General features: G+C 48.0%; 1 protein-coding gene across 1 annotated transcript in view; it reads right to left on the bottom strand.

The window, feature by feature from the left end:
• Positions 1-1,364: 1,364 nt before the first annotated feature.
• Positions 1,365-13,084, bottom strand: part of Plg (plasminogen) — a 39,027-nt gene continuing 27,307 nt past the window's right edge. Inside the window, exons 14-19 of the mRNA XM_075959303.1 lie at positions 11,604-11,724; positions 10,108-10,185; positions 9,530-9,670; positions 7,008-7,114; positions 1,962-2,107; positions 1,365-1,779 (exon numbers count right to left, since the gene is read on the bottom strand). Of these exons, the coding sequence (XP_075815418.1) occupies positions 1,618-1,779; positions 1,962-2,107; positions 7,008-7,114; positions 9,530-9,670; positions 10,108-10,185; positions 11,604-11,724 (755 nt within the window). The 3' untranslated portion in view covers positions 1,365-1,617. The remainder of the gene's footprint in view (positions 1,780-1,961; positions 2,108-7,007; positions 7,115-9,529; positions 9,671-10,107; positions 10,186-11,603; positions 11,725-13,084) is intronic.

A 13,084-nucleotide genomic window follows, 5' to 3' on the forward strand; every position in this document is an offset into this window, starting at 1 on the left:
TGTGATCACAGACTCATTACTGAGGAAGCATAAAACATGGTTTATGACTTCTTGGGTCTTAGAATTTTAAAGGAAAAGAGTAATCATGTCCCTTTGGTGAGTTCAGTTCCAGTGGTGTCTGTGGCTGAGGGTGAAAGCTCGCACAGCCTGCCTTCGGGCCATCTTGGCACTTTCGACTTGTCTTGGGGTGGGGATTTATTTTTCATTTAAAGGGAAAGTCAACTATATCCACACTAAAGAGAATTAGTAGCCGCTTCCTAAGTGACTTCGTAAATGAGGGCTTGGACCTTTTTGTTTTAAATCAAGACTTTTCTGGCGTGAGGACTCAAATGCAAACACCGTGTTCCACGATCTGTGCTGTTCTTGATTTATTTTCAGACTCAGTATGTATCTTAGGCTGATTTTTATTTTTACTTCAAACATGATGTGGGCAGGCAAAATTAGCACTAAAAGAAAGCCCTACCCATGTGGAAGAAAAAACTATGTGTGTGGAGAATATCTGTGCTTCTGACACTATGAAGATGTGTGTAATGACAGAAAAACAAACGCTGTAATCCTTAAAGCACACGAGAACCGAGTGTGAGTGTTGAGTCTTGCACCAGCCTCTTGGGTGTTCAGTGCCACCTCCACCGTGCGAGCACAGACATTCGTGCTGTGCTCTTCGTGCGTTTCATTGCTGTAGCACAGCTCGCGTCCACTTTACTATTGCCTTTGGGTTGCATTTGGAGTTGATCGTTGTGTTTCATAACAATAAACAAGTTTTAAACGGTTTTTTAAAATATCCATCCCTTCCTGCTCCATCTGGACATGTGTCATGGTAAAACACTATCCCACGTAACAGTGTGCTGTTTACTGTCTCCAGACTGGGAAAAACACTGCTTCACTGTTAACTTGTTGTTCCTTTATGGGCTCCTGGCACTGTGCGTGAACTCGGATCTGACCCACAATAACGTTCAGATTCTCAGCTGGTCTTGTATTAGATTTCCCTCGCCTAGTCTATGCCGCAACCCAGCTTCACATCCCAGGATCTGGGCTAGAGCCCAGTTGTCAGGACCAGATTTTGATCCCCAGAATAGAACTCGTTCTCCTGACTCCTCGTCCATGTGGCAGCTTTGAAAACAAGGTTCTTGGGAGACATTGAAGATGTGTGTCAGGTTGTTGTTAGCTGACGAGGCCAATGTACAAGTGACTTACTGAGACCTTCAGCTCTTTTCTTGGTGGCCCTACCATCTGCTTAGTCCTACGGGCAGCTGGCCCTTAGGAAAACACCTAAGTCCCTTCAGTCAGTTGTCTTTAAATTGTTAGGGTGAACAAAGAGTATACAAATATTGAAGACTTCCCTTACCCCGAAAACCAACTCAAAGCCAAGTAACTATAGAGTTTATTTTCAACAAATACCACAGCAGTGTTGGCCCTATCATCACAAAATCCAGAAGTCCGTGGACAAGAACAAAGTTACCCACAATAATACAAAAAAAGGGGCTGAGGGGGTGACGGGAGGTGTAGCGTCTTGGTCTGATTATTGCCAATTATTTCCAAGAAACCCAAGTCCCCTCCCTACCTTGCAGTGTCTAGGAAGTTTTAGTAAGTAGATGTTTTGCTCTGCCTCCCGCCCAATTAATTATTTTTCATCACTTCTTCTATCCAATTAACAAACCATGAAACGCGAACATAGACACCGGGCTTATTGGGGCGAGCACAGCCAAGACCCCAAGAAGTGACTCCTTGTAAAATGTACTTGTCCTTCTCGAAGCAAACCAGAGGTCCTCCACTGTCACCCTAGATGAAGGAAGGAGAGTCCACATGAGGCTTGAGCTACACCTTTAGGTTGTGGATGTCATCTTTGTATTATCTTTGCAATGGTTTCCTCTGCAGGCCCTAGGTTGTCAAATTCTCTTGGACTGAAATTCCAAGAGGCAGAGATGGGTCAGCCCACGACCGAAGCTGGTCTCTTTTCTTACCTGGCAGCTGTCAGTACCACCGGACAAATTCCCGGCACAAAGCTCTCTGGAATTGACTCTGCCGTTTAGATACTCATAGCGGTTGCACACCTTATTCTCGATCACGGGCAGCTGGGCCTCCTTGAGATAGCCAGCACCGAAAGTCCCTGGGATAAGCAGTAAAGACGTGGTTAGAAATCCAGTACAGGAAACTTCCAGAATGACAGAGGGCAGTTACAGAGCTCTCGCTTATCAGGTTGGGTAGCACAAGGAAGGGCTACTATCGCTTTTAACCCTCTAAGCTGTAAACATAATACAAGATGTTATGTGCCCAGGGTCTGCCGTGACATTCCCGGGTCTTCATGGTGTTTGGAGCTCTGCTGTTTGTCCACATTTTATTTCCAGCTTAAAACAAAAAAAACCAAATACATTTACTATAGAGAGCTTTAAAAATGCAATTGCTACTATTGTTACGTAATCTTTTTTCAGGTTCTCTAGGCTTTGTTTATCACCCATATGATATTGCTCCACTTCAAATCCAGCTGGTCCTTGTTGTAGCATAAGGATGGGGGTGTGGACCAGAGAACAATCTCAGGTGTCATTTCACAGGCACTGTATTCCTTTTGAGACAAGGTTTCTCTCTGGCCTAGAACTCACCCCGTAGGCTAGGCCTACTGGCCAGCAAACCCTAGGGACAGTCCTTGTCTTCTCCTCACCAGCACTGGGATTACAGTGTGTGCCACCATACCCAGATTCTTTTACATGGGTTCTGGGATCAAATGCTGTTTTCCAGGTGGACATACCCAAGACTTCTCCATGTTTTCATAGATAATCCCATTCCCCAACTGGGCAAGCCCCCTTGCCAGGTAAACACTTCACCAACTGAGTTATCTCTTTAGCTCCGTAAGAGTGTGTGCGGGGGGTGTGTGTGTATAATGTGTGGTGTGTGCATGTGTGGTGTGTGTGTGTATACATGTGTGGTGTGTGCATGTGCAGGGTATGTGTGTATACATGTGTGGTGTGTGTGCATGTGCAGGGTGTGTGTATACATGTATGGTGTGTGCATGTGCAGGGTGTGTGTGTATACATGTGTGGTGTGTGTGCATGTGTGTGGTGTGTGTACACATGTGTGGTGTGTGCATGTGCAGGGTATGTGTGTGTATACATGTGTGGTGTGTGTGCATGTGCAGGGTGTGTGTATACATGTATGGTGTGTGCATGTGCAGGGTGTGTGTGTATACATGTGTGGTGTGTGGGCATGTGTGGTGTTTGTGTGTACGTGTGGGGGGGGATGTGTGTGTGCATGTGTGGTGTGTGTGTGTGTGTGTGGGCCAGAGGTGAATCTCAGGTGTCATTCCTTGGGATGTTACCCTCCTTACATGTTTTTGAGATAAGGTCTCTCACTGGCCCGGAAAATGCTTAGCAGGCTATTCCGGGTGGCCAGTGAGCCTAAGGATCCACGTGTTTCCAGCTCCCTAGAGCTGGTGTTACAAAGACAGACCACCGGGGCTGTATTTATGGCTCTGGGGATCCAAATCAGGTCTTCAGGCTTGCATGGCAAACACTGCACCAACGGAGCCATCTCCCCAGCCAGCCTCTGCTGTTTTAGCAATGCTCCAGTCTCCCTGATAGCTTAATGGGGATTAGTTGCTTAATGACCATGGGGTTTCCCATGAGGAAAATATTCTGGAAACATGATGGTGGTTGCACAACATTGTAAATGAACTACAGGCATTTCAAATAGTCCATTTTATGTTGTGTATATTTATGGCCTCCCTAAACCATAAAAACATAACATAGTTGTCTTTTTCTAAGAATTAACTGTTCCAGGAACAAGCTGGTGGGCATAGTGTAATTTCATTTAATTCTTGCACTAGTGCCAGGAAGTAGGTACCTCTTTGATTCTTGGCATGCAGTTAAAGAAATGAGGCTTAGTATGGTCGAGGTGTTTACCTGGACCGTGGGACACACTTCTTCACTGTGCTCTTTGGCCCCTCCTGCTCACAAAGATATGACATCTCTATCGCTACAGTTTACCTTCATCCCACGGTATTTTCTTAAGCCTTGGTTCTCAGACTGACAGACACATATTTATGATCAGGTTATTGTCTAGACTGCTATGGCCTTAAAAACACCACTAGAAAACATCAGTCCTTAATAGCCTTATGAGTGTCCACATTGCACTATTAGTAAAATGTTGTAACTTTTAAAAACTGAGCTAATGTAGTAGGCGTAAATCATTCTAATTTATTCTCTAATTTCTACTTCTTTGGCACTTAGAGGAAGGGGCACTCGTTCCCTTGCTGGTTTTAGGAGTTTGTTTTTCTTCTTTGTATGAAAAGCTGCTGCTACTGTGAGCCAGCCTGAGACTGGACTCCTGCAGACCCACCAGGAGTGCCTGCCGTTGTCCAGAGAGACCTACCCAGGATTTCCCACAATTGTGAACAGCACCCAGCTTTCCAGTTCGCAAGCCCAGCTTTCCTCAGAGTTTTGTAACATACCTTTGCCTTGCTAGCATGGAGCAGCCAAGAAATAACGGATAGTCCCTCCCCAGACACTGTGACTAGACTTGTCTTGGGCTCGGAAAATGTGTAATCTGTCTGGTGATTGCAGGAGCTGGAAGACTTAAGGCTGTGGAACCAGATGGGGTGGTGGGCATTGCTTGAACCAAGTACAGGGATGGAGGCGGTACCCCTCTTAAAATACTTGACTGGCCGTAAATCTACTGCAGTGCCGCTACTGTTGTTCACTTTCTGAGCTCTGAGAAAAATCACCTCCGGGTGACTGGAAGTTTCTGTAGTCTGTGGAGATATGCTGCCATCAGGTGGCCAAAGTCAAGAAGGCATCTCCAGCGGCTGAGGACTACTTGTAAGTGGCTTAGATCAGAAACTCGGCTGAGAGGAACCAGCAGGACCCCTGAATATGAGGGGGACAGCAAGGGCCATCCTGAAGGAGTCCTCAGCCTCAACAGCAAGTCAGCGTTGGAATGTGAAAACCCGATCAAGTCCAGGGCATGAAGTGAAGCGAGGGAGAATTCCGGTCTAAGAAACTAAGAGCGCTGACTGACCTGATGCCATTATGCATATGGAGAAAAAGTGGTAAGTGAGCTAGAGTTATGTGACTCTTCTCAGTCCAGTTACTATCCTGAGAATCATTTTCTCAGGAGGTGTGTTATAGGACCAGGAATGAGAGCGAGCTTGGTGTGGGATAGGGAAGGAAAGGAAATGGGCTTGGAGAATCAGGTATGGCTGAGCTCAACACTTTGGTGATGTGAGGATGGTAATAGTGATGATGGCACTGATGGAGAGGTGGAGATGATGGTGGTGATATGATGGAGACACAGACGGTGAATTAGTGATGTTGATGATACTGATGAGGAAGAGGGGATGGTGAGGTGATGGCGGTGGTGTCATGGTGAAGATCGCCGTGATGGTGATGGATGGCGAAACAGAAACATTGCTGGCGATGGTGACAATAGTAATTGTAACAAGGACACTGATGTGGAGGTGAGGGTGTTGATGATGATAGCTGTGGTGGTGGCAATAGTGATGGTGATGCTGCTGCTGATGGTGCTGAGGCGAAGATACTGGTATTGATAGTGATGGTGATGATGACACTGATGCTGGTGTATTAATTATATCATAATATTAATACCCACAATGCCCTTATAAAGTACTACAATGGGGGACACTGACGCTTACAGAAGTTAGCTAACTTCTCACTGTCACAGGGACACCGAGCTGGAACTTACTATCCGATACTTGGGAGCTGGGCTCCATCTTTAATCAAGATACTTCCCTTGTTTCCATGAGCAAACCCATGATAGAAAGGGAGGAATAGTCCTTTTGGTTTCTGGCTCTAGCGAGATCTGTCACGACCTGGGAACAGCTGCAGTTTGCAGCAGTGGCAGGAGGATGCCTGTCACTTCTTGGGATCAGGAAGCAGCGAAGGGAGGGCTGATGCTCATGGGTTACCCATCTGGGCTTCCAGCTGTGGGCGGACCTTCCTCCTCAGTCAAACCCCGCTGGAAATGCCCTCACAGAGATGTCTCTCACGGGTGACTCTAGTCAAGTTGACATTAAGATGTCCCTCGGTATCCACAGCTGGTAACCTGGGCTCCTCTCCAGGTCTCTGCAGCCAGGAACAGCGCTGTGTCCCTGCTGTGCGACCATATGTCCCTGAGCACCAGGCTCCTCGTTTACACAAAGGAACATTTTTTTTTTTTGCAAAGCACTAAGAACCATCTAACACTTCCCTGAGGGACACGTCAGTTTCCCAGGTTCCCCTTCCTTGACCTCAGTGCTGCAGAAGTGTGGTAAGGGAGACTGGAGGTCGGTGAAATAGGGGAAGTCAAGGAATAATCTAGACTAGTAGTTCTGCTTGTGTGTTTGTAAGTCACAAAATCTTTCTTTGAAAGAAAGTCTTCTCCAGAACCAGCACACGCCTCACGTGTGTACTGAGAGGGAGCCCATGTTTGTAAGGTGGCTTTACTGTCCCCACAGCTGAGGCAGCTTGCTGGATCTAATCGTCATTAGGCGTAGGCGAAGAGATAAGGAAGAGCCCCGCCGGCCCCCGACCAAGTAAGCACAGACTCTGATAGGGGAGCCTACATGAGGTTTCTTCTAGTCCTAACCCCATCAGCTGTATCCAGACATCTGGGGGCCTTTCTCTCCTCTCCAGACAGACAGCTTGTTCCCTCTCTGAGTGCCTTTCACACACATTAAGTGTGTGATTATTTGGGGAGACAGCTAGCTTAGCCTCAACTTTTGCTGTTACTGTGTTATGTCATATTTGAGAACTCAAAATAATAAAGTCACATGAAAAGTATAGGCTAACTGATGGGTTGTGCCGAAGCCCCTCCCCTGACAAAGGGACATTTGTAGGTTAAGGGTCTAAGGGGAAGTCCCCCTCTTCCTCACATCTTGGTGACCAATTATAGAGATGTAGCAAGTGGCCAGACAAATCCAGAAAGGGGCTGGACCGCATTCCTGTGCAGGACCTTGTACAACTTGCTCCCCACTGTTCCCTCTGTCATAGAGGCTGTAGGTCAAAGTCAGTTCATCTCACCTTGAGTTTCTCCCCAGCCAGTGATGTAACACAGCATCCCGCCGGCAACCACGTAGTTTGGAGATGGCAGACAAGCTGGAATGACTTTATCTGTGATGGTGGCTGGGCTGAAAAGTGAGCATGAAGTGTTACATCTGCTGCTCTGCTGGAGGCCTCCCCCGTTCACCTGCAGCTCACCCACCGCCATGCCTCGATGTCCCAGCATCCTCTGAGCTGGTATTTCTCTACTTCCCTGACAAAGAACAATACAGAAAACTCTTCAACCCCACAGTGCCCTACAGTGTCCTGTGAGCTAAACCATCAATCGTCTGGGAGGGTGTGTATGTTTATGCATGTGTGTCCACGCAGGTACCAAATGCACACTTGGGCATTTGCAGATAGAGGCCAGCGGTTGACATTGGGACTCTTCTTCAGTTGCCCATCACTTGAGACAGGGTCTTCCCTGAACCTGGGGTTCACTGAGTTGGTGAGCCTGGCTGCAGTGAGCTGCAGGGATCCTCCTGTCTCTGCCTCCCTGGTGCTGGGGCTGTAGGTGTGCATCTTCAGGTCAACCCTTTTACATGATGCCGGAGGTCTGAGGGTGGGTCCCCATGCTTGTGTGGCAAGCTCTTTGCCAACTGAGGCCTCTCCTTGGAGCTGTCCTATGGTCAGCTAACTTAAGGTGGTGCCACCCAGCTACACTAAGACCAAAAGGTATTTGTCCAGGACAAGGGGCTCCACCATTTCGGGGTCCCAAATCTCCTCACCAGTTAAAATGGTTAAAATGATTATAAGAATCCAGGCAAAGGGCAGGCACCAAGCAAGAGAGGGTTTGAAGTAAGCTCCCTGCAGAAGCAAATGGCCCAGTTTCCAAGGAACCTTCACCTGCATAGAGGTTCATGGATGTACAAGAGTTCTAACTTTGGTTTCTCAGACCTTAGTGAGTGCAAGAGGAAAAATGACTGGAAATGAGAAATGCCCTGTTCTCATAAAGAATCCACACTGTCTCCAGCTTCAGGGAAGATGCATTTTCCCAGAATGACCAAAGCAGACCCAGCCTCTCTCAGGGATGTAATTCACAGGCTCCTGTGAGGGGCACCAAAGACATCAGGCCCTCAGGTTGCAAGGTGTGGAGAGGATGCAGTAAACCCCCCCCCCGCCAAAAACAAATATCAGGCTGTCAGAGGACGCAATCCTCCTATTGGCTGAATTACTTGTTTGAGCAATCAAGGACAGGAGGTCTTGTTTTGCTCATTTGGTGGGATGCAAGAGAAGGTTCTGGGGAACACCAGGGAGGTGAGCTGCTTTATGGATGCCCATTCTTCTGGTGCATCCGAATGACCCAAGACATCAGTTTACAGCCCCGAAATGCTCCCTCCAGCAGCCTGCCCTAGCTGGACCAGTTCCTCTCACTTCCAGAATCCTCTCCCTGATATCTGGACCCCATCAATCAGGCACAGCTAATGTGATCCACGTGCCTGCTGCCCGTCCTGAAGGAGTATCTCTCAAAACAGCTTACGGGGACCTGTTTCCAAACATTCCTAACTCTATGGCACAAGCCTAATTGCCCAGTGTCAGGCTTTAAAACCACACACACACACACACACACACACACACACACATACACACACACATGCACGCACACACACACACGCACACACACTTCAGCAGGGAAAATAGGGCCAAAGAAAAGAACAGAGGTAGAACCTGTGTTTGTGAACTGTTTCTTGTTTCATTCTGTGTGACCTATGTGGGTTTATTTGTTTTTTAGTATATGCATGTGCACACATGTGCATGAGATGCCAGCAGAGGCCAGAAGAGGGCGTTAGATCCCTTGGAGCTGAGGTTACAGGTGGGTTGAGAACTACTTGATGAAGATGCTGTGACCCAAACTCTAGTCCTCTAAAAAAAAAAAAAGCAGCAAGCCCTCTTAACTGCTGAGCCATCTCTCCAGCCCCTCAACATCTATGGGGTGTTATTTTTGTTATTGTTTTGGTTTGTTGAGATGAGGTCTCTTTACATAGCCCTGGCTTTCCTGGAACTCACTCGGTAAACCAGGCTAGCCTCAAACTCATAGAGATCCACCTGCCTCTGCCTCTCGAGTGCTGAGACCACAGGCATGGGCCACGATGTCAGGCATCTGTTTGTGGTTTTAAAAGTGCTTTGAGATACATAATGTCATTTGAGTCTCTCAGCACATTATATCAAGATAGCCTTTGTGAGCCTGGGGTAACTGATGGTGAATGCATGTCAGCTGGTAAGCATGAGGGGCAAGAGATGCTGAGGTGATAGGCCACTTTACATTCTAACTCTTCACGTGAGGAACCGGAGTCCTGATTCCCTCCTCAGGAACGTGCCTGTGGGCTTGCAGAACTAGGCTGGATTCTGGTTTCTGATGAAGTCGGCCTGTTTTTCCCAAACACCCATGCTTTTGCATCCGAGGCAGCACTTCTCTAACCCCACACATGGTTGTCGCTCATAAAACCCAGCCATGAACCACCGTCTTCACTCAGCTTGGGGTGCAGTCCCCAGGGAATGCATACCTGGCTAGCTTAATCAGGGCAATGTCTGCTCGGGTGGGCTCCAAGAACAGCTTGGCTACATCTATTTGCTGGACATCTGACCCACGAATATTTTCTTCATGCGCACCCAGGACAACCTTGTAGAATCCAGGTCTTGAAGATCTGAAAAGATGGTGACATTAGGAGTAAAACATAGTCCAGACCTTTCCTTGGTGCCATCCTGTGTCAGACACAGGCAGCCAAACACATGCAGTCGCCAGCATCTGTGACTCCTGGATGGCAAGAAATGGAATCCAGATTTGTTTGAACCTGTGATGTTCTTGACCTTGACAGGACCAGTGCCTGCCACTGAACAGATCCTTTTCTCCAGGCCTGGGCCCTGCTCTGCATCCTTGGCAGATAGATTTTCTTTAGAACTGTTTCCCTTCTGCCTGGTTGACCTGGTAATTGCTGTGGACTTCTGCATACATACTCCTGGGTCTCTTATGCCACTGCCATGGAAGGCAGTGGGAGGAGAGGAGGGAATGACAGAGGGGAGGAGGGAAGGAGGGTGTCAGTCTTTAGAAGGAGACCTCACACCAGTTACCCACGGAACGTACTTCTCCAAGCAGTGTGCAGCAGTCAACACCCACTCCGGGGATATCAAAGTTCCTCCACAGAAGTGCTGTCCAGTGAATCTAGAGGGGGAAACGAGAACTTCCGGTTAAGCCAGATGTTTTGTTTCATCCAATAGCACAGAAAATCAGAAAGACAAGTTCATTCCCAGAAGAGGGGGCTGCCAGCCCGTGTACAGAACAGTCGGGACACTGCACCATCTAGCTACCCAACTCGGAAGTATTAAGGGCCACTTGTCTCCATGAAGCAGAGGCGGTGGCTCCAGTGTGGTCCTGTGCCTACACTTTGACCTATTAACCCTCAGCCCCAACATAAACCACCAGTCAAAACCCGCCCTTGAGGCTGCTACCTTTATTTCGTCTTAGCTAGAACTTTACAAAAAGTCTTCATGGATCATCCTTTGAGAAGCCAAATATGACCCCAAGAGCAATAATTCAGGATGACAAGATCACCAGCTCCCAACCAGGGTGGAATGGCTTGAATGCAAACAGCTTACTGTGTAGGATGAGGTCAGTGAAAAAGCAGACAAGCTCTGTGCTGGAGAGATGGCTCAGAGGTTAAGAAACTGGGCTGTTCTCCCAGAAGAGCCAAGTTTGGTTCTCAGCACTGACACAGTGGCTCATGCCCATCAGTAGATCCAGTTCCAAGAAATCTGGCCCCCCTTCTGGTCAACAAGGGCACCATGTATACATGGTGTACATTCATACAAGCAGGCAAGCATTCATATAAATAAAGTCTCTATAAAAATACCCCGTAACAGAGTGCAACCAACCATGCCCACATCTGTCAGTGGCGTTCTGCAAATCCGCTGAGGGGACTGTGAACAGCAACTGAGCATGCACAGAGGTCTGGAAGTGAGCCGGGCAAGCCAACACGCCCGTGCTGAGCCTGCTGTACACATATACTTTAGAAGCCGTGCCCAGGAAGAGTGAATTAAGGCCTACAGATGTTTTCTGCCACACTCAGCCCTGCTCCCACAGGCTCAGATGCATCGCTCTTAAACCAGGAGAGTCATGTGCTGGTTTGTTCACTTATTTGTAAGGATATATGCAGCCTCTCTGTTAAATTCAAGGGGGGGTCACAAAAAGGCACATAGTATTGTCAAAGCCTTGCATCTCCAGCAGGCAAACCCCTTCGTGAGCCCACACCTGCATAGTGTCGTGTCTGTGAAGATATTCCTTTCATTTTACAACAGCCAGTGGGTGCACGTACCCCCTAAAGCGCCTCCATGTTCTCTGGGAATGACATCATTTCGCATGGTTTAACGACAGCAGCCCAGAGTTGTTTTTTCCTTAAATACCATTTTTAGTCAGTTTCAAAGCAGAGAACCCAATAAGATGGCTTTTGAAAGTTTATGGCGCTGTCTTTACGCCTTAGAAGGATGCAGAGGAAGGTGGTGACGTTCGCCAGCTTTGGTTTAGCATGACAGCCGCGTGAGATTCACACAGGCAGGCGGGAGAACACGCCTGCGAACTCTTACCTGGTTCGAAGGCTGATTTGCCAGGGCCAGGAGTGTGGATAGGCCACACAGCCGCCCACTATCCTCCCAGAGCATTTCCTCGGCTCCACACGAGGCTTCCCACACTCGTACGGTGCTTGTGCTATGAAACGATGTGGGAGAAGAAGGTCATACAGAAGCAAACATCCTAGTTCTGTCAAAGAGTCCTGCAAAAGGCAGCTGTGGCCAGGTACCAAGTTTGTGGCATCCCAGAGTCATAGGCAACCTTTGAAACAGTTCCCCTGAGATTTAAAAGTAGTGTAGGCAGCACAGAACCCTCTCCTCTCAAGAAGTTCTAAACTCTAATTGGTTAATTAAATTGGCGTAGTATAGAATTAAAATAAGAGCTTTTCTTGGTGTGCTTTGATTGACAAACATAAACATAGTTTTCTATAATATACTAGATATATTGAATTTGGGACACCAAGCTTTGCTTGTCAACACCATCTATGTGGCAAGCCCAGCCTGCAGCCCCCAAGAATCTCAGGAAAGCTCCAGATGTGGCACATCTGTTGATGACACAGCATCCTATTGCAGTGTCAAAATTCCAAACCACAGGGGGCTCTTGAAGGCCATAGCTCTTCCCCCATACTGAAAGACAGTGTGGTTTTTTTCTTATGTATTTGTGTGTGTTGTGTGTCTGTATCTGTCTGTATGTGTAGACAGCAAATGCACTATTCTCAGCTCAATTTTACCTTCTCTTTGCTGTTTCAGCACAGACCCAACCCTTGCTCCCCCATCCCACCCCACCCTGAACACGACCCCAAACAGCCTACTGTAATGAACCACTATCATTCAACCCACATGTCCCTGCCTTCTTTTCCTCTCTGTTTATCTCCTGCATACGCTCCCTGTCATCAGCCAGCCCACCAGTGAACTAGACAGCAGGGTCTGCGTCCATCTTTGGTAACTCCCACTAAGAAGGGTGCAGGGGATATTCACAAACACTTCTTGGTGGCCTGCAGCCCCGAGTCTTCAGAAAGGCATCTGGAAGCATTGTTCATGGCGTTCCCTAGAAGAAATTCCTTCAGCCTTAGTCAACCAGAGAGTCCATACTCTGAAGAAGCTGGAACCGGAATGCTTAACTTTCTATTTGCCATGGCCTGTTCTGAGGATCTATGTAGGGAAGGCTTTTCACACATAGCTGCGCTGTGGCGGGAGCCCCCTCACTAAAGCTCAGCTCAGTGGCTACGTCTGTGCCTTGTACTTCAGCCACATGCACACACGGGCTAGTGTTGTCACAAACTGCAGGCACCTGGGAAGAGGGACTCTCAGCTGAGGCCTTGCCTCCATCGGATAAGCCTTTGGACACATCTGTGGGCCATTTTCTTGATCAATGATTGATGCAGTAGGGCTCAGCCCACTGTGGGTGGTGCCATCCCCTGGGCACGTGGTCCTGCGTGGTACAAGTAGGCTGAGCCAGTCGTTAGGAGCAAGCTGGTAAACAGTGTCCTCTCATGGTC

This window comes from Microtus pennsylvanicus, chromosome 1 (assembly GCF_037038515.1).
Source record: "Microtus pennsylvanicus isolate mMicPen1 chromosome 1, mMicPen1.hap1, whole genome shotgun sequence".
NCBI classification, from domain to species: domain Eukaryota; kingdom Metazoa; phylum Chordata; class Mammalia; order Rodentia; family Cricetidae; genus Microtus; species Microtus pennsylvanicus.